General features: G+C 38.3%; 2 protein-coding genes across 2 annotated transcripts in view; one reads left to right on the forward strand and one right to left on the reverse strand.

Moving 5' to 3' along the window:
• Window positions 1-621: 621 nt before the first annotated feature.
• On the reverse strand, window positions 622-8,798 carry LOC100748040. Its single transcript, XM_003486746.4, has 5 exons — window positions 8,402-8,798; window positions 5,814-6,651; window positions 4,995-5,100; window positions 4,553-4,761; window positions 622-1,502 (listed from the first exon to the last, which is right to left on the reverse strand). Exons 2-5 carry the CDS (start codon window positions 6,015-6,017, stop codon window positions 888-890), a joined length of 1,134 nt encoding a protein of 377 aa, XP_003486794.2. The 5' UTR covers window positions 6,018-6,651; window positions 8,402-8,798; the 3' UTR covers window positions 622-887.
• Window positions 8,799-13,839: 5,041 nt separating this feature from the next.
• Window positions 13,840-24,381, forward strand: part of LOC100748158 (coiled-coil domain-containing protein AGAP005037) — a 31,357-nt gene continuing 20,815 nt past the window's right edge. The window contains exons 1-3 of the mRNA XM_024365219.2: window positions 13,840-13,899; window positions 15,248-15,410; window positions 22,444-22,581. Of these exons, the coding sequence (XP_024220987.1) occupies window positions 15,326-15,410; window positions 22,444-22,581 (223 nt within the window). The 5' untranslated portion in view covers window positions 13,840-13,899; window positions 15,248-15,325. The remainder of the gene's footprint in view (window positions 13,900-15,247; window positions 15,411-22,443; window positions 22,582-24,381) is intronic.

Raw genomic sequence — 24,381 nt, forward strand, 5'->3', positions numbered from 1 at the left:
GAAAAATAAATAAACAGCGTGAATACTAGTCTTAAACATACGTATACAGTTAGTGCTATACATTGGTATAGATGTTCTCGCATCGTGTGTACGTATTATAGTTTATAAAATAGCATGATCTTTGTTACCCAAAGGTATAGCTTCTGACAAATACCTTGTAACATGTATTAGATTGTCCGAAAAGTTTCTTTCGTTTCATGAGTGAAACAATAGATGCACAACATTTTTTATTTTATACTATTTTATGTATGATCCATTTTGTAGTAATAGAATAAAATAGATCAAACATAATTCAATAAAATAATATAAAAGAAAAAATGTTGTGCATCTGCTACTTCCTTATAAGACGAAAGAAACTTTTGACATAACCTGATACGTTCACAGATTCGTTTCAGCGACACGACACTTAAATCGTACCCTCTTATACCATTCGATAAATATGGAAATGGCAAAGAAATACAGAAATAGTTGGCAACTAAGTGATTGCGGATTTTGTCATTAGGCGGTATTGACAAAATCCGTAATCACTTAGTTGCCAAGCCAATACTTTTGAAACTAGCAAATCAAAGCAATGTTGACACTCCAAGGCACAACAATATGAATCACTCGGGTTTGAATCTGATATAAATACAGAGACGTTGGAACTTCGATACGACGAGTAACTGTGACATTACATGTAAATACGTTTACACCAATGTTCCATCTTTCACGCGCATATAATACATATGCGTATGTTCATATTGGCGACGACGACCTTACAACTCCAGTCGGATGCCCCACTCTTTAAATTTAAACGCTTTCTCTACGTTCGAAAACGTGGTTACTGGCTGTGTCTACAGCAATTTCGATTCTATCGTACAGTGTGAGAGAGCTGCTGCTGCAAATTCTTAGAAATTGCCACAATCGCTGGCAACGTTCTTCAACAAAGCTCCACCAAAAATACGAACCGCAGTTCTGGTCCACGAGATCAACATCAGCTTACCACCGATGTAAGGACTTCCTCTACCAATTTCACAGTGTGTGTACGACAATGTTATCAATTGCAGTCCTAGAGGTTGATCTTGCAACCTGGACAGTTCTAAGCTCGTAGCATCGCGCCATGGGTCGGTCGTTCCAGAAGAGATGGATTTAGCTGTGCCGGTCAGCAGAGGCAGAGACACGGCGTTCTTGTCGTAGCCACGTCCTCGAAGTTTATTGGAATTAGTCGGCAGGAATGTGTAAGGCGTTCTCGTTCGCGTTCCATAATCGATGGCGCGTTGCATCAGTTTCGTTGGAATCCTCGCAAAAAGCGGAACCGTGGCGTAACTCGAGGTGGACACCCGAGTCGAATCGTAGGAGGCTTCGAGCTGGTAGTCTGTGTGCGGGTTATCGAAAGCCGAAGCTAGAAGAAGGTTGAAGCCCAATACAGAACCCTCGATACCGTCCTCCAGCCCTTTGTCAAAGTCCGTGTACTCCTGGCCCAGCACGATGTCTCCTCCACTAGGGATCCTCTGTCCTATCGTCTAAAATCGATCACGAGTTTCGTACAAATAATTTGCCTTTCAGCAGCGTAGTAAGTCAGATTTCTATGGGAAATTCCGCGTAGCGGAGAATAGTCAGAAAATGGGAAATTTCTATCCCTTCAGGCACATTATGTAAGCCGTAATAAAGTATCGTAAAAACACAATCATTTGTGGGAAATCTGATGGGAAAGTTGTAAGAAGCGTGGATGAAATTGTCAGTGTCCTGAAAGGCGAGTCGAAACATTTTTGCCTCCACACGAATACGTGAAATGCAAATATTCGAACGCTATTATATCATAAAGCTATAACGCTATTATATTATAAAGAAAAATCTATAATTTTGTGATGGGGTAGGTAAGAAGATATTGTTGAAGTTGTTAATTAATTACGACGGAACGCGACGAATTAACACTTTGACTGCCACGTTGGTCACGGTTTCTCCTGTGACGCCACGGTGGTCATTGAACCACTTCAACTTCTTACAATTGTAAAAATTGAATGAAAATTGACAGTTTGGGCATTTCGAATATAACCGATAAATAGAAGAAACTTTGAAATTAAAAGTGGTCCATTGGACAATTAAACATTTTTATTAGGACATTAATAAAAAAATGAGAAGAAATCTTGCAACTGACGGTGCACCGTGTTAAAACACTTTAAACATAAATGTGGCTCATCGATACAATCTGGACGATAGGTGATCACCTTTTTCGTCCGATTCATAGCAATTTTTCATCCTAACTGTTTAACATTCTTTTTATACCACTCTCTGCAAAATTTTCGTGCCAGGTACGCTTGCCCTTCTTTCTTCTGCATTTCGCGTCGCAATCTTTGTCGAATAAGTATATTTGACGGCTCTGGCGAATGGCACTGCGTAAGGTGCATTGCGAGTGCCATTCTAAAATCTGATAACTTGATTTTTAGTTTTGTTGCTTGTTTATAGAGTATCATCGCGTTTGAAATTGATGTATTTAACAATAACTCTAAAGCTAATTTTATATACCACTTGAAGGTTCTTCTTTGTGGTGTAGAGTATGCTATCATTTGATCCGATAAATCTACAGCACATTTTCCTCTCTTGAAGGCTTCCGTCAATGAAATTGCCGGCTACGAAAGAGAGAGAGAGAGAGAGGCAAAGAGAGAGCGAGAGAGAAAGAGAGAGAGAGAAATAACAAGTTTGATGGAGGAGCACAAGGCGCGAACGAGTTATCTGATGTTGCAACAAGTAAAATCTGCTAAACCGATGAGTACGTACTTCTCGTACTTGTGCAATGTCCGCGGATTTTTAATCCTTCCTGATGAAAATTTTGCAATGGTTCAAACTTTAATTTTATATTCGCAGATTGACAATAGTCGATACGTTATTCGAGAAAGCGTTTCAGATAAAACTTGTTCTGTTTCAAGGGGGACGTGTTCCGACGACCACCAGATTTGTCTAGGTGAATACGTTTTCGGGATTTCAAGGCTACCATAGTCTTTTTTGAATGGAATTATATGTACATTTTTCTTCATGCATCGCTCGATGCAGTTTGTTTTTAATTATTTAGAGAAAAGTATTAAGGTATACCCGTATGCGATAAGTTTAAAAGGTATACCATGTTAACTTCGTCAAGTTAAATGTACGAAAGACAAGGAGAACGTAGAAACACCTGCGCTATCTTTCCTCGTCTTTCATACGATAACACTCGCAAGAATCAAAGTTAGAATATCTTTTGAATCAACCATTCTTCGACTCGAATACCTTAACACTTTGACTGCCACGTTGGTCACGGTTTCTCCTGTGACGCCACGGTGGTCATTGAACCACTTCAACTTCTTACAATTGTAAAAATTGAATGAAAATTGACAGTTTGGGCATTTCGAATATAACCGATAAATAGAAGAAACTTTGAAATTAAAAGTGGTCCATTGGACAATTAAACATTTTTATTAGGACATTAATAAAAAAATGAGAAGAAATCTTGCAACTGACGGTGCACCGTGTTAAAACACTTTAAACATAAATGTGGCTCATCGATACAATCTGGACGATAGGTGATCACCTTTTTCGTCCGATTCATAGCAATTTTTCATCCTAACTGTTTAACATTCTTTTTATACCACTCTCTGCAAAATTTTCGTGCCAGGTACGCTTGCCCTTCTTTCTTCTGCACTTCGTGTCGCAATCTTTGTCGAATAAGTATATTTGACGGTTCTGGCGAATGGCACTGCGTAAGGTGCATTGCGAGTGCCATTCTAAAATCTGATAACTTGATTTTTAGTTTTGTTGCTTGTTTATAGAGTATCATCGCGTTTGAAATTGATGTATTTAACAATAACTCTAAAGCTAATTTTATATACCACTTGAGGGTTCTTCTTTGTGGTGTAGAGTATGCTATCATTTGATCCGATAAATCTACAGCACATTTTCCTCTCTTGTAATCTACACTACCATTGGTTTATCGCAAACATAATTTTTCTTGCGGACCTGTACCATTTCAGCCGAATGTTTCGTCGAAATCATAAAAATGATCCTAATACTGTTTACTAATATCTTCTACACGTTTCAACAATATATTCCGCGCGTTTTGCCTACGACGAAATAACGAAAGCGAATGGTTTGTTGAAATAAACGAAGCCTTGTTATAATATGTCGCTATCAACTGTTACCGAGGCGTCACGGTGGTCACCCGTGACCACCAGTAAGATAAACGGTCCATCGGGGAAGAATGTTGTCTTATATCATCAATTCATCATTATTTTGCCATCATATGCTTTGAATAATAAAAATACTCCCGTGACGTCCTGAGATGAAACACGTGATTTTGGCGTGGCAGTCAAAGTGTTAAGGCAAACTATTACGCATTGGCACCACCAATTTCATTTACATTTTTAGAATTTTCCCATTGGGTCTGCCACGAATGATTGCACTTTTGATAACTTACGACCTACTTGGTATGACCTTGGTATGGTGTTGTTAGAATTTTAGAGAACAAGTAGCATACGAAGTGATAGAAATTCCTCACTTTCTCATCGTCCTTCTTTGCAAAATAGATGAAAATTCGACGAACCTGATCGGAATGACCTTGAGCCCAGAGCTGGCCGTTGATCCAGAGTCCATAAAGCCCGGCCTGGTTCTCCCAACTGAGACAGAAATGGTACCATCGATTCTCTAGAATATTGGTCGGCATCGCGAGCACCTGTTTTCCTCCTATCTCAAGGTGAATGCTCCTGCCATGTGGCGCTATCCACGATCGTACCAGTCGCTCTCGCTCGTCTTCTGTCGGAAGCAATCGCGTAAACAGTTATTAACACTTCATCTTTGCAACATTAAATACCACTTGGTCAAAACGAGCGAACGAAACGCGACTAGCCGGCACGAGCCAGCGACTCTCTGAGCGGTGAAAATGCTTTTCGTGGCTGTTTGCTTGGCTGCGTAAAGGCACGAAAGGGGCCAGAAGATAATCACGAAACGGAGAAACGTTCGCATCGACGTTCTTTGAGTCTACTTACTCGAGTAGGAGAATATGGGATGAGAGTGAGTTAGATCATTCGATTGCATCCACAGGCAGAAGGTGAACTCCGTCAACTCCGGCACTGGCAGCTCCCATCGTAGAAACTGCAAATCCACGTTTCCTCTGTTTATACAGATGCGAAAAATCGGCGAATATATGCACGTGGCAATCGAAGAATTGCACAATTTTACAGCGAGTTCTTGCGTTTTAAGCAGTAGACAAATTTTTAAAAATTTATTTCTTCGACACGATGAAAATGTTCACGAATGATGTGGAAAAGTTACATAACGAGATTAGAAAAAAAAAAAACAGATCGAATGGAAATAACGTGGTAGAAAAAAAGACAAGAACTTTCTATGACCAGGTTTGTTCGATACTGTAACCAAATCAGGCATTTTACTTTTAACGATCTCGGATTCCATTAAACGTTTCCAGTGGCATACGTTCGATCAAAGCCTTAAATGTGCGTACAGGATTAGCCAATGAACGACTGTTACGATTACGTGTCTGGAATAAGTTGATTATGCGTTTCCACATAATCGGTAACGGGGCAACGAACGTAACAAAATCTTGCATCCTATGGATGAACTTAATGAAATTAAATTGACTATGATTTAATCCATCACTCGTTATAACTCAATCAATCTTAATTTGTTAATTTGTCGTACATCTATCGCGTAATATCTTTTTGTTAATACTTGGAAAAGAATTTCTTTCCCTTCTGAAGAACAGACACTTTGCAAACTTTTGCAAACATCGTAGATCTCATTGTAAAGAAGAAAATGAAGCGATTTCTAAGCTTTCCAAACTTTCTCACCTGAATGTATCCCTTCTGAGTGAGCTCCACCTTGTGCATAGGAGTCTCGTGTTTCTGTTCTATCGGCATCGTTGACCCCCAACATGGAACTATTGCGTAACCCAATAAAATCAAACGAACGGTTTCAATGGCATAATTTCGACGATTGTCGAAAGTTTGAGAAAGTTTCGACGAGTTCTCCGTTCGTCCGCTCGATCCGTTCATCCCTTTAGCCTCTTCCAAGAAGCGATCGTCTGCTGATGGTCGTTCGATTAATCTCGAAACGAAAGATCGTCCTTCTGAGCGAAATCTGGATAATTGCGGGAGTTGGTCGGTTGCTTGTACGTTCGATCTCGAGCAGGAGAAACGAAGCCCGGTGTGGCGAACAGTCGACGCGAGTAAACAACACTAAGCAAGGCTAGTGGCAAGGTAAGGCGGGCGAGCACAGCCCGCGTGAACAGGTTGAATAGCGAAGAGGAAGGAGCACCTTGTCCATGATACCAGTCGACGAATCGTTTGACCGCTAAATTCGAAGTAATTTCACCGTTTCTTTTCACGTACTCGCGTCTTACAGTTACTTCGTACGATGATACTCGCGTTAACGTTCCGCTTGGTTGTTTGTTGTTTCTTGCTTCGTATAAATCGTGTATCATGGACCGTGTTGCGTATTTTCTGCAATTCTTGTTGCTGATCTTGTCTCAGGTTTAACCTAATCTTCCGTTAGTCTTTTGTTTCTAATGTTCACGAAAGAATTTTTCGCAAAATTATATTTAGAGCGATTGGAGAAGAGAAAGTAAATCATTGAATTTTTGGAGAGTTTCTCATCGTTGCAATATTAATCGTCTGATGCTATGACGATCTGATCGATGTTTTTTAAAAGGTTTACAAAATTTGCTTTTAACAATCTTCTGTATTATGGTTTTATTATATCTTATTATTTATTATTAATTATATCAATAAACACATTGTACGTCGTATTTTCGTCCATTTTCGTAAATACATACAGTGGCTCACGAAAGTATTCGAACGCTTGCATATGCACGCTTGAATGACCGAAATAATGTACATTAAAGTAATTTGCTTAGACAAACAGATGTCAGTAGGAAGGTGGAGGTCTTAAGATTATATCAGTAAAATTTGGAAAAGATTGTAAGTGACTGACAAAAGTATTTGAACGCTACATATATTATTCAATTATTTGATATCGATATTTTGTTGGACCAACTTTAGCAGCAATAGTGTGTCTCAATCGACGTACCATACTGTAAACCAATGATTTTGTAAAACTACACTCAACGGAGTTCCATATTTTTATAATTTTATCTTTCAATACTTGCTTTCAAATTATCGATTATCTGAAATTTATTTCATCTTTTTCCCATTTCAGCCTATAAATTTTCAATAGGATTTACGTCTGGACTTTGCGGTGGAGTAATTAACACGTGTGGTGTGTTATATACGATCCATTCTTTCACAATTCTAGCAGTGTGCTTAGGATCATTATCTTGTTGGAAGTGGAAATCTTTCAGTAATCCTAATTTACGGGCACTTTCTTTAGATTATTTTTTAAAATATTTAAATACTTATATTAATCAAGTATTCCATCAATAAATATCAAATTTCCGGTGCCACTGGCAGCCACGCATCCCCACGCCATGACCGATCTACCTTCGTGTTTCATTGTTTGATGTAAATGTCGAATTTCCAATTCCGTATTTGGTTTTCTCCACACATAATTTTGACCACCCGAGCCAAAAATGTTAAATTTTGACTCGTCCGAAAAGATGACCGTTCCAAAAAGAATTATCTTTATTAATATAGATTTTTGCAGAAGTCAATCTTTTTTTATAATTTACCGCATTAATATATGGCTTCTTTCGCGATACTCTCCATGAAAATCACTGTTTCGTAAGATTGGTCGACATAATTCCGGGTGAACTTCTTTATAAAACATATCAGCTACCATACTTGCGAGCTGAGGAGCGGATGTAGTAGGATTTTTTTTTAATTCGCCAATGATAACTTTCTCCTCTCTTCCAGTCAATTTCTTTGGTCGACGTATCGAGCTTTGTTTGCAAGTGTTCCCTCGTTCTTTGACTTTTTTATGATATAATGTATCGTTCACTTACTTCTGTTCACAACTCCGGCAATCTCGTTATATGATTTGCCATCCACATGTGATCGGAATATTATTTCTCTTTCACACTTTTCTTTCAGACTTTTTGATATTCATTTTAAATACTACTGTGCACACTTTTACGTTACTCTTACTGGAACGATATCCTAAGATCAAGCGAACGTACCAATATTTTCATTTAGCAATGATGTTTACATTCGGTGCAAAGGAAGATGAAAACCTATCAACGGTGTTACAGCGTTAGAATACTTTTGTGAGACACTTGTCATGAATGTTTCTAATAAACGTATCCTAACTCCTGTCTATATTATTCAATCGTTTTCAAATTTTACTCGTGTAATCTTAAGACTTTCCTATCATTATACATGCCAAATTGTTCGAACAAATTAGTTTAGTGCACCTCATTTTTTATTAATTGAAATTTGTAAGTGTAAGCGTTTGAATACTTCCGTCAGCCACTTTATGTACGTACGTGTACGAATCGTTGGTTGAACGAGAAATTTCGCTTGTCCCCAAACTTCAGTGAAGCAGGTGGTCCGCTTGGCAAACGAATCCGGCAACTACTGTGACAAAGTGACAAGCTACTGAATGAGCGAACTCCATTGAAGAAATGGATGGACGTAGCTGGTTAACAGCGAGTGGTGGGGCAAAGTTGTTTTCTTTACCTACTTGACCACAAAGCCTAAAAATTTCCATCAATTTTGTTAATTAATTACACTACTGGACGGTTGCTAGCAGCTTGCTTATTTGTCACTTGCCATTTATTTCACTGGCCGTCACTCTACGAGCCTCCAACGTACACTCTTCGCCAAAAAGATAGCCCAGGTGTGCTATCTTTAAATTTTCAATGACGCGTGTAAAATTTTTCGTCTGTTACGTATAATATGAAAATATTACGAGCTCAGAATAAGCGGTTGGTTGAAAATAATTAAAAATATTATGAGGTTTAGTGTGCAACAAAAAAGTTCTTTTATTTTAAGAACGAAATGATAGCACACTCTGTTCAGTAGTTCATGATTTATCAACGAATAAAGATTACAGTACAATATTACATAAATTTGTAAGTATGGGATGCTGAAAAAAATTAAACGAGTCTGAAAAAAAGCAAATTCTTGAACTAAAACAGCAACAGTTATCAGTAGCAGAAATATCGAAAATAATAAGAAGAAGTCGTAAAGTAATACGGAATTTCTTAAAAAATGTTGAAGATTATGGCAAAAAGAAAAGTACTGGTCGGCCGTCATCGTTATCCCATCGTGATAAGCGAGCAATGTTGAGTGTAGCTTCCAACTGGCAATTAACGACGAAGCAAACAATGGAAAAATCTAGTGTTAGTGCCAGTGTTTCGAGTGTTCGTCGAGTTCTACTATCCTGCGAAGATATTAAGAGGCTAAAATTGAAAAAGGAATCCTTCGTTAACAACGAAACACAAAGTAGAACGTTTAAGCTTTGCAAAAGAAACGGTGCATTGGAAAAAGAAACGGAGAAGGGTGCTATTTTCAGACGAAAAAAGATTCCACTTGGATGGTTCTGATGGATCGCGATATTATTTTCATGACATAAGAAAAGAGACAATGTCGGCAATTCGACGACAAATGGGAGGAGGCAGCGTGATGGTTTGGCCCGGCATCGGTTATTTCGCCAAGACAAGTATCAGGTTCATCAATGGCAGAATAAATAGTGTCCTGTACATAAATTTAATTAGAGTACAAAGGAGATATGCGAAATGGATATTAGGCTTAGATATGACAATACCAAATTATATACTGATAAAAGAATGCAGGATAATAGAAGTAAAAGAAAAAGCATTAAAAAGAGCAGCAAGGTACGAAGAGAAAGCCCTAGAATCAAAAAAGGAATTAGTAGAAAGGAGTGTATAAAGGGAAGAGAGAGAGAGAGAGAGAATGAGGAAATGGCCAAGAAGGGAAAAGAGCAAGAAAGAGAAAGAAGGGACTGGAAGAGGTGAGAAAGGGAGGGACACAGATGGGAGCAAGAAAGGAGCAAGAAAGGGTGACAGCAGACCAAATTATAGAAGAAAGAAGAAAGAGAGAAGCAGAAGAGAGGGGGAAAGGATAAGGGAATCCAAGCATAATATACACTACAGAAACATATACAGAAACATAGTCAAAGAAAAATGACCAAAGTACTTAGAAGACTCGAGGATGAAGTGGAAGGACAGGAGAATACTGGCAAGATTCAAATGCGAAAACGAGACCAAAGCGAGGGAATACTGGAAAGAAGAGAGGAAAACAAGATGCAGACTATGTAGAAGGAAAGAAGAAAACCTGAGACATGTAATAGAAGAATGTGAAATAACGGGAGGACCAAAGGACATAGGAAAACGCTAAGTGAGACTGGAGAAGGTTTAACAGAACTGAAAGCAATAATAGAGAAGAGACGGGCAGAGAAGGGCAAACGACGGGAAGGATGCACAGCAAGGAGGCTAAAGACCAATGTGGCAATAGTTTTTAGTCATTAGTTGCTAATTTATAGTTTCTAGTTTCAGTTTTCAGAGGTAGAATAAGCAAGGTAGTGTAATAAAATACAGTGGAAAAGAGGGGAGGTAGACACACAGGGTGGTTGGTAACTGGTGATACAAACGGAAAGGGGGTGATTCTACGCGAAAAAAGAAGTCGAAAATATAGAATAAAAATTTTTCGTTCGAGGCTTTGCTTTCGAGAAAATCGACTTTGAATTTTCGCTCGGTACGCGTCCACTTTATCACGTCTCGTTATAACGGATCTCACTGTAGATCGTCGTCTCGATGGAAAAATTAAAAAAAAAAGAAAAAAATTTTTATTCCATATTTTCGACTTCTTTTTTCGCGTAGAATCACCCCCTTTCCGCTTGTACCACCAGTTACCAACCACCCTGTATAAGAAGAGAAATAGACATAAGAGATGTAAAACCAAAAGTTCGTCCAAAACCGAGAGGACTAAGCAATAATAATAGAATAATAAAAAAACATAAATTTAATCGAAGAACAAATAAATACTCATGCAGAACACATTTCTGGACCTGATTACCTAACCTGAGCTCATAATGTTTTCGTATTATACGTTACAGGCGAGAAACTTTGCACGCGCCATTGAGAAATTAAAGATAGCACGCGTGAACTACTTTTTTGGCGAGGAGTGTAGCTGAAGGAGTTCGAAAGAAATCGAAGAAGTCGTTAGGATTTAAAGCCGCGGCATTTACAATTGCTTTGTCGATTGGTCACTCTCCTCTCGCTGCTATTCAAACGATGACGCATAGGACGAAATGGTTTTCGTTCGAAATAACAGGCACGTAGTTAAGCGATAGATCGGTTTGAGGCTCGTATAACGATTGCGCAACTTTGAAAGCAGAGCTAGGATATTAGACAGTGAAAGAAGCCATTTCAAAATATCAGCATCCTATAAAAAACATAGTGTTGCCTGGCTAATATTTAGGCAGCTCCTTCGCCTGGTTAATAAACATAAACTTATGCAACTGTTTCAAGAGAGCAACAATCCGCGTTTTTGTTTATATGTTATTCAGCAAAATAAGAAAAATCAAATTTCTCCTATCCTTTTGATTTTGCGATCATTCTATTATTATAAACAAATGTTAACTTCGTATTATTTTTACCGTATTGTGTCTTATTAAATGGCTATTGGACACGAGGTATATTTAGATAATTTTCGATCGAATATTTTCAACGGCTGTGTACGAGGAAATAATAAATCAAAGTAAAGGCAAAGAGAAAGCAACTAGACGTCAAATTTAAAAGATTGAGTTAGATTGTATTACCTGGGCGTAAATTACCGCTCTCACTAAACGATAAACTTTTCCTATATTACGTCATTTTCGTATCAATTTCGAATATTACATATCGAATTTTATGAAAAACAAGGAAGAACACTGTGCAGGAACCGAACGAGTTTCGCATGGAACCGGCTTTTACTTAAAACACGGACCGTGCAATTTCTTTGTAGCTTTAGATGGATGAAAAAAAGGTTCCGTTTAAAAATATCACCTCGAAAGCTCGTGACAAAATGACTTTGAGAAAGGGCTCTTTCCAGCGCTACGCGTGCCCTTGCGTGCAATGCTAGAACTTTGTCAACTGGAAGATCTTTCCATAAGATGGTAAAGAAGACCTAAATAAAAATTTAGGTGATCTCGTGTATCTAAGACGTCAACCTATTTATATACGTAAATACAAGTGTACACAAAGCTTTTAAGGAATTTGTTCACGTTGCAACGTAGTTATCTGCATGTGTGATCTGTCTCGTTGGTCGAGGTAAACGCGAAAGTTTGCCGAGACTTGATGAATCGTAAAATCAGAGTGAAATCGACGACACGTCGGTTTACCGCGACCTTCGCGTAAAAACGAGACGAGAAGACACAGTCTGCCTTGATTTACACGAATATTATCTTCGTCATCGTTGGACGAAACGACACCGCGACTATGTCCGCGTCTCCTTCTTTTGTTTGTCTTGCGCGCGTTTCCTCTCAAACCGGAACGTTCGCATTTTCACAAAAATGAAAAGTCATGTTTCGCATAAGATTCTTGTCGTCCGAGGATCGAATGCACGCTCGAAATGCTTTGCGTATTACTTTCTACCGGTAGTTGCTTGCATACGTTTTTTCTCCGCCAGTGAACACACGCAAGAGTCGAAACTTGCCACAACTGAAAAATGAAGATATTCTTAATACTTTGCTGACCGATAGCTGATTAATCGGCTTCTTGTCGCTGACGCTTACCGACCGATAGCCTATTAATCGGCTTTTTGTCGCCGACGCTTACCGATCGATAGCATATTAATCGGCAATTTGTCGTCGACAATCTTTCTCATTATTTGAGCAGTAATTTGTTACTTAGTACTAAGGTATCTTGCTCAGTTGCGTCAGTCGCGTTGCTTTGTAAGCTCCTACAGTTTTATATCAATTTGAAAAACTTACCGTTCGCGATGAACGAAAAGAATGGTATTGGAGAGTCTAAACCGAAACAAAGCCAGCGCCAAGGAGAATCTGCGCCTGAGCTGCCGGTCGGACGTGCGTATGCTGTTGAACCGCTAGCGGTCGGTAAAGTGTTGACAATTTGAATATGCTCACGTTGGAACAAAGCGTAGAACCAAAGAGGACGTGGTCGTACTTTTGAACCCTCCATCGGTATATTTGGTGGTTTTCGACTAGTAATTTTAAGTAAACTTGCATTTTTTCCATATCTTTGTTTAAATTTTGCTCTGCTTAAGAAAAGCTAACACGGTGAAACTATAGGATGACGTTGTAGAAACTGGGCAGAGTATACAAGAATTTTTGGGGATTTTTTGGAACACAAAAGTCTAAGAAAAGCTGCATGCCCTTAAACGACAGTATGTGCAGACGATAGGGTTAAAATCTTCGATCGGTTCGTTGATCGTTCAGAAATCTTGGAACTGTTTAAATTATATGTTTTTAATTATCTGTTAGAAGGAGGCAATTTCTTCGTATAGCTGCATATCGGAGGATAGCTTAGGTAACTTGGATCGTATCAGGAGATTTTGTTCAACTGCGTACGACGTTACCGAAATCGTTGATTTCCTTTTTGTTACGAATATAATAGAATTTCCTCTGAAGTATGCATATTATTAATTTATATAAAATTGTACAAATCGTGGCTTAAAAATTAGCGCTCGTTCTTTTATATTTCGCGTCATGTACTGGTGTAATTCGTTAAATAAATAAATAACATGCAATACACGTAAACCATGTAACCAAGATTTAGTTCATGGAATCGACAAGTTACAAGTTTATCTTATTAGAAAAACCTTTTTCATTTCTACGAGACTTTTCTCATTCTAACAGGATACTCGAACTTTAGCATTTGAACAAATTTCATCGGTTTTATTATTACACTTGTTACCATTATACAAGAGAGAATTTATCAATACTAATAATTTGTAGGTGTTATCGACGCTCCATTCACGTTGCATATCGTTGGAATTAAACCATGATCTGCTTGCCAATGTAAGGAATAATACATAAATGGAAATAATCTAATTTTAAGATCAACAGCACATCCAAAAGCAACAGTCGATAGCATGGTATTAATGTAACACAGCACCACTCCATAATATCTCAATATACTGCGAGGTTACCCTTTTTATATTATAATTCTATTTGTCTGTAAAATTATACCTATCCTTATAATATATCCTTATAATATATATCCTTAATATTCTATCCTTATTATTATGTATAATATATATATATACATTACTTTACACATTTACGCATGCAGATACACATACATACATGCTACATCGAATATACTTAGTACCTTATGCATACATGTATTGGGTTGGCAACTGAGTGATTGCAGATTTTGTCATTGCCACCTAATGGCAACTAATGGCAGATTTTGTCATTAGGTGGTAATGACAAAATCCGCAAACACTTAGTTGCCAACCCAATATATCAGCCTCCTTGGTAATGCAAAATAGATTCTGTCTTATCATTGTAGTATATACTATGGCATTTTAGCCATGGGATTCTGACTGAAATGCGAAAATGCAAAGATCTATCATCTTTTGCGTACAGTGCAGTCTGCGGGACATGGGTTATCCGAGTCCCATTTAATCGATGTTTGAACTTTGCCACAACTGCACTCTTCCCTTTTTTTTCGAAAATTTAACCTAAAGAGCACAAAACAGTAAATAAACGACTATTGTTAATGTTCAAATGATCAAATAAATAGTAGGATTTATTGAATTAATTAAATAGTTAATTCGTGTTAAATATTGGGTTGGCAACTAAGTGATTGCGGCTTTTGTCATTAGCTGATATTGACAAAATCCGCAATCACTTAGTTTGACCGATGTTCCGTATTATTCGAGATACTTTGAACTTTGTCAAAATTCCACTCTTCCCTTTTTTTCGAAAATTTAACGTAAAGAGCACAAAAGAGTAAATAGGCGACTATCTTAAATGCGATTGATCAATTAAATAGTTGGATCGATTGAATCAATTAAATAGTTAATCAATGTTAAATATTGGACTTACAACTAAGTGATTGCGGTTTTTGTCATTAGCTGGTATTGACAAAATATTGCCAACCCAATACATCTGTAATATTACACAATCAAAATGTTTCTTATGATCTTATTATCCGAGTTTGCGATTATCCGATAGGCTTGGTACGCTTGATAGGCTCGGTGCACATCAGCTCGGATAATCGAGACTCTACTACTGTCATTGCTATGTACATGTGTATAATGTCCCGTTTAATATGTGTCCCTTTCGCCTCAACTACCACTTGTCGTATCAGTCGATTATGTCAGACGAGTAACGTTTCGACGCGCCATCTGTGTTTTAGACGGCGAAGAACTCGACTTCCGGAAACAGCGGATACTACGTCGGAGGAAGCAGCACCCTGCCACGCGGAGGCCAACTAATGAGAGCGTACAGTCCTGCGGCGTCGTCGGTAGTCGGAGGACCCAATGCAACGCCTACTCAACCGAAACCTCTCGCCACTCCAGGTACACGAAAATCCGCGATACTCGAGACTCAACCTTAGAAAGCCGATCACGCCACTAGGTCCACTGTTCACGAAGCGTCCCGCGCCTGTCTAATAAGCGTATTAACACTAGAACTACCGATAATTAACACGAAGATATTTCTATCAAAACCAGTGAAAACGACTGGTCTTTAAAAAATACCTAATAATAGAATATTTTTGTATTTATTGATTTATTACTCTCTCACGGAAGGAATTCCATGTTATATAGTACATTTTTGGCATTATTAATCCATACGGGGCCATAATCCCTAAACAAGGGTTGACACATTTATAAAAAAAAATTCTAGAACCAGTCATTTTGACTGGTGTGGTGTTTCTAATGTTAGCATCTAGCGATTCAGCGATCGATCCGGAATTTTCCTGATAACTGATATCGTCATATCGAAAAATTGGAAAAACGTATGGCAAGTTGTAGAAAATGGGGAAACTGGTTAATTGGGGTTCGATAAACAGATTGCAGCACCCTTTTACATTGACAAGTACCAGTCATTTTGACTGGTATTGGTATAAGTAGCCCTAATACAAAATTAGCTTCAGTTTGAATACATAAAAGACAAAATAAAATTCATTATATCGTTCTTTTAGCTATCGTCGCGAAAGTTATTACATCATTGCGGAAAAAATATAACATGAAGTAGGAATTTTAAAATGAAATTGTAAAACCAAAATTTTTCTTTGTTATTATCAATTAGTGTTTACCTGGAATTATTGCCAATTAGTTGCACCACTTTTTCTACCTTTATAAACTACAGTATATAATGAAATATACGAATTTAGTGGCGTTGAAATTAATTAAAAAGTTACACTGTCAGTTATGGGTAATTAAAGTTATTGGATTGGCAACTAAGTGGTTGCGGATTTTGCCATTATCACTTAACGACAAAATCCGCAATCACTTAGTTGCCAATCCAATATAATCGAACGATAGCAAACTGTAAAAGAATATTGAAATGCATTATGAATTTTTAATTTCACCTTCAAGTCCTGTTATTTATCTTTAATCATCGTTAATGTTTTCAATTTTACCTATATTTTTTTACACTTTTAGATACTTTCAATTTCACGTTTTCTATAAACAATACGTGCAATCATTAAAGAAAATCACCACCGCAAAATGTACTTCACCGCTTAAATCATTTTTAGACTCGTTTGTTTCTTAAGTAACGAACATTAGTGCTCGATACTTGGAAAAATTCGACGTGCACAGCGTTATAGATTGGCTTGGCGGTTGGCTAAGTGTTAAGACGATTGTCTGCAGATATATCCGTCACAGCCAATCTTTTCGTGCTGCGGATTTTCCAACAAACACGGACTTGGCGTAAACTTACAATTACCTTTACTGTACGTTTTATGAACTAAACAGCAGCGTAGACGTATCGTCGTCTCCAATAGACGACGCTTACGCTTCTATGAAACGACGCTTCGTGATCGGTGGACCGGGCAAGTTCTCGAGGATGGGAATCGCGTGGTTTCGGGAATCGAGTCTCGAGCGTCAATTGGTCGCTTTTCCTCCTGCCTGTGCTTGTCATGTTTGCTCCATGCTTGCACCACGTTCTCCCTTCAGCTTCAGCCGACTTTCCACGAAGAATGCATCCGCCCGACGACATTGCAACGATTCTCGTCGTGTGTTCGGACCTGCAGGTGTCCGGAACGACATAGACGGCTGATTAATTCCTCTGCTCGCTGCATTTTCCGCACGCTGTCACTCGTTTCAATCGGATTTATTTTAACCGTCCGATGCTCCTAACGTTGCTGCATACTCGTTGTTACTCGTCCTTCACCTCGCTTGTTACTAAAAAAACGCTCGATCGTTCCTCTTCTCTGTGGCGGTCGAACGAGTCTCGCGTTGCCTCCGTTGCAACGATTCGGAGGAGGTGACGCGAAATATACAAGTACACAGGGTGTTCCTCGCAACTAGGCCAAACCATATGTAAGTTTCAGACGATGGAATATAGACGAACGTTTCGCTAAACACGTTTACAGCGATTAAAGAGATTACTTTTTCGTAGACATTTCTTTCAAACCGTTCCAATGTTTTGCTTAACGAAATCTTTTCCTATCTTCCACTATGTTATGGTTTGATCTAATTACAGCAGTCGCCGTGTACGTTGGCTGAGGAAAGTATTTGAACGCTTTTAAAAAGCTTTTACGTCTATAAAACTCAAGTCTCGTAACAATGCTTAATGAAACTTCGAAATGTCTCGTACGACACACGCAATGTACAGAGCGTTTCAGGACACGTTGGGACCACGATTCAGCAGACTAAAATAAAAAGAAACTTCCGTACAAACATACGTATGCTCGGTACGACCTTGTTTTCCAGTTACAGCTCATTTCGTGTTCTAGTAGTTGCTTATATATCGTCAGAGAAACTGCTTCAAGCCACAACTTCCAGTTTTAATACAAACGTGTATACGTCGTTTCATGGATTTTCAACTCGTTTGAACTGACCTGGTCTTGGACGAATTTGTCGGTGATTTTAGTCGACGTGTTGACAAAGTGTTGAAACACTGTCAACGTTCACTGTGACGTTTTATTATAAACTACGGACTTTAAAGCAGCGAATTCAAGTTTGGAGGTGAAGCTAGCCAGGATGTGAGGCCAGCACGACCCATCCATTTGTCGGGAAACAGTCGGCCCAAGTAACGTTTTAGGAGCTGCATGGCACAACAACCACATACGTTTTATCATATCCATCACGTGACATTCAATCTCGTCGTATCTGCACGGAAGTCTGTTCCGTGGAAAAATAAGGTTGTGACTCGAAAACAAGGTCATACGGAGCATGTACGTTCGTACGATCTTTATTCCCCTCATTTTAGTTTACTAAATCAGCTCCTGCAGTACTTGTCACGTGCTGTAAAATGCGCCATATTCAGAGACCAGATTGGGCAACTAAGTTATTGCGGGTTTTGTCATTAGGTGGTATTGACAAAATCCGCAATCACTTAGTTGCCAAGCCAATATTACCAAGCAAATTTCAAAAGCTTTTTACGAATATCTCGGAAATTAAAGCCGAGCAGCGGAACATATATAGAAAAAAATTGTTCAGAATGACGAGTTTGACGAGGTATTTCAACGTCGTTGAAATTGGTGAGCAGGCCACGCTCTAAATATTTGTCATATTTATATTTTTATTCAAATGATTTTGATTACGAATGACCGTTTTCTTTATCAATGGCGGACAATTTTTCAATGGTTATCGGTAACCAAACTAACGATTTAACCAAAAAGAACGTTAATGGTTTATCGATACCAGCATTCAAAAAAAAATTTTAATCTTTTATGATGGTTATTCGTAATCGAAACAGTTGAGGCTTAACCCATTTTCAATCGCTTTCATTAACACTTTGACTATCACGTTCCTACAATTGTAAAAATTGAATGAAAATTGTCAGTTAGGGCATTTTGAATATAACCGATAAATAGAAGATACTTTGAAATAAAAAGTGCCGCATTGAACAATCAAACATTTTTATTAGAACATCAATAAAAAAAATGAGAAGAAATCTTGCATCTAACTGTGCACTGTGTTAAGGGGGTATTCTGGTCTAGAAATTTGAAAAAATCGAAATTTTTTTTTCCATATTTCCAAAGTTTAGACATTCAAGAATATGCCCTTAAGAGAATTTTTCAAAATTTAAATTATTTTATGAGTTACAGCCATTTTTGAGACGCAGCATCTGCTTCGGTCCGACCGGAACAAATGAACAGTAGACGGTAGACGTTGTCTGAGTAAACTTGTCTCAAAACTTTAAACGCGTTTTTCTCGAAACTACTTTTTTCGAGTTGGCATGCACGATATCTCAAGTTCTAATGAACCGATTTATTATAAATTTGGTCTGAATATTCCTTATATATTCCTCTATCGTCCGGACCACGCTCAGCTCAAAATCTTTAATATTACTATCTTTAAACGTTCGGAATTGCCAAAAAAACGTGTGAATTAAGAAATTTTGTTTCAAACGGCCGTCATTTTGTGAAAAAATATTGTATTGACTTTTCCAAGATTCAGACGATAGCGGCATCCATACTAATTAAGAATCTGCTCGCTTTTTTTGTTTCAAATGACCAGAAGGGTTGATATCATGCACGCCACGACACCCCATTTTTTTGGCAGCACCCACTTTGCCAGCTCATAACTTTTTAAATATTGAGTTCTTTTTTTCAGTGAATTTTTTACGTAATCTCGAAATATCAATAAACAAATGCTAAAAAGGAGGATAGCAAAAGTATTTTTTGTTTCGCTTGTACAGAGCTTCAAAAATTCATGCCTCTAGACCGGAATACCCCCTTAAAACACTTCAAACATAAATGTGGCTCGTCGATACAATCTGGACGATGATCACCTTTTTGGTCCGATTCATAGCAATTTTTCATCCCAACTGTTTAACATTTTTTTATACCACTCTCTGCAAAATTTTTGTGCCAGGTACGCCTGCCCTTCTTTCTTCTGCATTTCGTGTCGCAATCTTTGTCGAATAAGTATATTTGACGGTTCTGGCGAATGGCACTGCGTAAGGTGCATTGCGAGTGCCATTCTAAAATCTGATAACTTGATTTTTAGTTTTGTTGCTTGTTTATAGAGTATCATCGCGTTTGAAATTGATGTATTTAACAATAACTCTAAAGCTAATTTTATATACCACTCGAGGGTCCTTCTATGTGGTGTAGAATATGCTACATTTGATGTGATAAATCTACAGCGCATTTTTCTTTCTTGTAATCTACACTACCATTGGTTTATCGCAAACATAATTTTTCTTGCGGACCTGTACCATTTCAGCCGAACGTTTCATCGAAATCATTAAAAATAATTCTAATACTGTTTATTAATATTTTCTACACGTTTCAACAATATATTCCGCACGTTTTGCCTACGACGAAATAACGAAAGCGAATTGTTTGTTGAAATAAACGAAGCCTTGTTATAATATGTCGCTATCAACTGTTACCAAGGTGCCACGGTGGTCACCCATGACCACCAATAAGATAAACGGTCCATTGGGGAAGAATGTTGTCTTACATCATCAATTTATCATTATTTTGCCATTATATGCTTTGAATGATAAAAATACTCCCGTGGCGTCCTGAGCGAAACATGTGATTTCTGCGTGGCGGTCAAAGTGTTATTTAGCAACGACTCCCATCCATTTGAATAAAAACTCATTTCCGCTTGATGATTCTGTGGCATACAATTTTCGAAATAACCGTGTCGCTACAGGAAAAGCTCGTCACAAATGTTGGAATACTTTCCTCAGCTTGTATACTCGTTCGCATCGTTCGATGGAAAGTAACGCACCGATCCAACGCTTTTCGTCCCTTGCGGATGCAAGCACCGAATCCTTGTGCAATGTACACGCGCCGTCCGTGAGATCGGCGATCGCGTGAGGTCGTCTCGATTGCGCGAACACGTTCGTCGACTCGAGTCCCGACTGTCGTCTGACAAACTACGATCGACGACCATCCGCTTCGCGCCTTTGCTACGACGCCCTGGAAAAGTGCATAATACACAAGCGATCTTGGAGCAACGACGCTTTAAAGGGAAAAAACTGTTCGTTTGTGACATCTCATTAAGAACAGTGTAAAATAGTGATTTAATCGTTACAATACATAAGATGCATTTTGTCACGCGTATTGACGAAGCATGTGTTACGAAACGCCCCATTTTAAAATCGAAAGCTAAAAACAATTAATATTTCCTGTTGGTTTTTTCATAAATTCGGTTACGTAGTTGTGAAGTAATTAGGTTGATGCACGATATGCGCCTGTTTCTCGTTATGAAATTTGAGATAAATCGATGCATTCGATGATTAATAAGGAAGATTTATGATGAAAAATATAAAACTTCTTTATCGCGACGTTAATATATAATCAGAAAGTTCGTACGGTTTCTTTACGTAAACTTCAATTTGGAAAAATAGTTTCTAGAAATTAGCATTTTGGAGCGGTTTAAGACGTTTCCTGCTCCATCTAAGCGATTCTTTAACGCGTAAATCACTTTAATTACTTTAAGGAGAATTATAAATGACTTGTTTTATTGGAAAATTCATATTCCGCAATAACGAAACGAAATAGTTTTTGAGAAAGTTTTGTCGAACGACGTTGGAATTATTTTGATTAAATATACGAAGTTTTAGAAATTCGAGTCTTGTCGTACAGAACGACGTTTCATACTCGCCTATCTAATAATAACAAATTAGTCGTTAGAGTAGAGCCTGCGTTATACGAACATCCGCTGTGTGAACGTTTTATTATATGAAACGTACGAAAGTGACAGCAATAAAGAAGATGATAATGATGTGTCACCTAATTTACAGGCATTTACACGTCTGAAAACTGTGAGCTGTTTTCAAGCCCACGTAATTTATTCAAAAAAGTTTGCCATCTAGCAGTTCGATTTCTTTAATTCCGTTAAAAGAAGGATATTGCCTTTTTGATTTTATATTCTACGTATGCTGTCACCCACAAACAAATTGCATTAATTTTATTTCATTCCATATCAAGTATTAAATCAGACCAACTGCCAACTGCTGATCGTTTTGTCACGCAAAAATTCTCTTTCATCTGCCAATACCTTTGTCCTCCGATCAATTCGTATAACGTACGCTGTACAACGATCGCGTATAATACGAGAGAAGATTATATAGGCAAAACCTGTTTGCCCATGTAAAGGTACAATTTTTTTTATAAAATGGGGCTATTTATTTATACAGGAAACACAGCGTGTTATATAGAGCATCGATTTTCTCACGTTCGTCGTCTAATTCGCCAATATTCTCCGATTATTGGCTTGGCAACTAAGTGATTGCGAGTTTTGTCATTACCACCTAATGAGAAAATCCGCAATCACTTAGTTGCCAACCCAATATTTCCGAGTCGCGATACCGTGCACTTTCACCAGTCGCGAATTAGCAAAGGAACGAACGTCGGGCAGAAACGCGACGTACACCGGACCAGCTGGGTACATTGGTTTTTGTTTGGTTTTCCGGATGGTTGGATAGGTGGTGGCGGGGTGCCGCCGGCCAAGCCGCTTCGCAGCTACCAGTGTGGTAAGAGTCCCCTTGGAAGCCTCGGGGGCTCGGCTCGCTTCTCTAGAGACAGCTCGGTCTCCCTCTATAGTATAGCAGGTCAGTAGTAGCCTTAAAACAACCCTCTGGAAACCTCGGACCAGAGTTGGGCAAAATTGATTCGAACGACGAATAACAAATAAAGATGAGGAAATTTGAATCGAATGTTATTGGCGAATTTTATTTTATTTATTATACATATATATTATTTATTATTTGTTAATGTATATTAATATACAGGGTGGTTGGTAACTGGGGATACAAGCGGAAAGGGGGTGATTCTACGCGAAAAAGGAAGTCGAAAATATAGAATACAAATTTTTTTTTTTAATTTTTTTAAAAATCTACAGCAAGATCCGTTATAACGAGACGCGATAAAGTGGACGCGTACCGAGCGAAAATTCAAAGTCGATTTTCTCGAAAACAAAGCCTCAAACGAAAAATTTGTATTCTATATTTTCGACTCCTTTTTTCGCGTAGAATCACCCCCTTTCCGCTTGTACCAATCAATTACCAACCATCCTGTATATTATTTATTATATATTATATTTTATTTTCTGTTTATTTCGACTGGCTGTGCGCGTAGAGATAACCAGGCGAATATAATGACGCAAATTTTTAGTCAATTTTGTTACTCACGGTTAGAAAATACGTTGACGAAATATAAATTGGTTAGAAAATTAGAAACTGAATTTTGGAATAATTTGTTTCTCGAGGTTAATGTGCAGTAAAAGGATTGGCATCTGTGAACGACTAGTCTTGATGCAAAATGACAAATAACGAGGTATCGATGAATAAGTTTCGAATAATTTATTTGTCTAGATAGAAGTCTACTCGAACTATGCCCAGCTCTGCCTCTCGGTCCTTTTCAGTCGATCGCGACCGGCTCTCTGCGTTAAGTTTGCCCGATTTTCGATCCGCGATCTTTCTCGATGCCAAACCCGATATTTCTCTCTCTCCGGTGGCGTGGCTCGTTCGAAGATCGAAACTGTGTGTGGAGAAAAGAAAACGAGGTCGAGGGTTTCCGTATTGGGTCGTTAGACAATACGCGATCTCGTGGTCGCTCGGATTCGTACGCCAGAGTTGACACGGATGGATCCGCTGGCAAGAAGATTCACAGCCGGTAGAAACTCGGCTACGAACCGAGGGGCGAGGAACTCACTGTTTCATCGAGCAAAAGTGAAAAATATATTTCCAGTTTGACAAAGTATATTTTCGGGAATGTTATCCATCTCGATATCCAGCTTGTTAACTGGGCCATATTACGCAGGAATCCTGCAACCCTCAAAATAAGAACGAATTAGATAAAATTGTGATCTGTAATGTGAATAATTTTGCGATCTCTGGTTTTGCAAAACAATTCTTGCATTATAAAATTATTGAAACTGTCTCATTTTAGGCTCGTCAGTTATTTTGCAGAAAACTTGCAAACTACTTGGCTGAGAGTGAAAGACACGCAGCATCGGTTCTTCATCCTCTTGATACGATAAACGTAAAGAAACTCACTCGAGGCAATTAATTTTAACACTTTACTTTTATTTAACGCTTTAATTTTAACACTTTATTAATCGGCTTTTTGTCGCCGACGCTTACCGACCGATAGCCTATTAATCGGCTTTTTGTCACCGACGCTTACCGATCGATAGCATATTAATCGGCTTTTTGTCGCCGACAATCTTTTTCATTATTTGAGCAGTAATTTGTTACATAATACTAAGGTACCTCGCTCAGTTGCGTCAGCTGCGTTGCTTTGTAAGCTGCCACAGTTTTATACCAATTTGAAAAACTTACTATTCGCGATGAACGAAAAGAATGGTATTGGGGAGTCTAAACCGAAACAGAGCCGGCGCCAGGGAGAAT

Source organism: Bombus impatiens, unplaced genomic scaffold (assembly GCF_000188095.3).
Source record: "Bombus impatiens unplaced genomic scaffold, BIMP_2.2 scf_0132, whole genome shotgun sequence".
NCBI lineage: Eukaryota > Metazoa > Arthropoda > Insecta > Hymenoptera > Apidae > Bombus > Bombus impatiens.

Excerpts from the sequence above, each read along its gene's own strand:
- LOC100748040 (XM_003486746.4), bottom strand. The coding sequence starts at position 6,017 with ATGAACGGATCGAGCGGACGAACGGAGAACTCGTCGAAACTTTCTCAA. Across the intron at positions 5,101-5,813 it reads CTCAGAAGGGATACATTCAG|TTTCTACGATGGGAGCTGCC; the intron begins GTGAGAAAGTTT and ends GTGGATTTGCAG. Across the intron at positions 4,762-4,994 it reads TCCCATATTCTCCTACTCGA|AAGACGAGCGAGAGCGACTG; the intron begins GTAAGTAGACTC and ends TGCTTCCGACAG.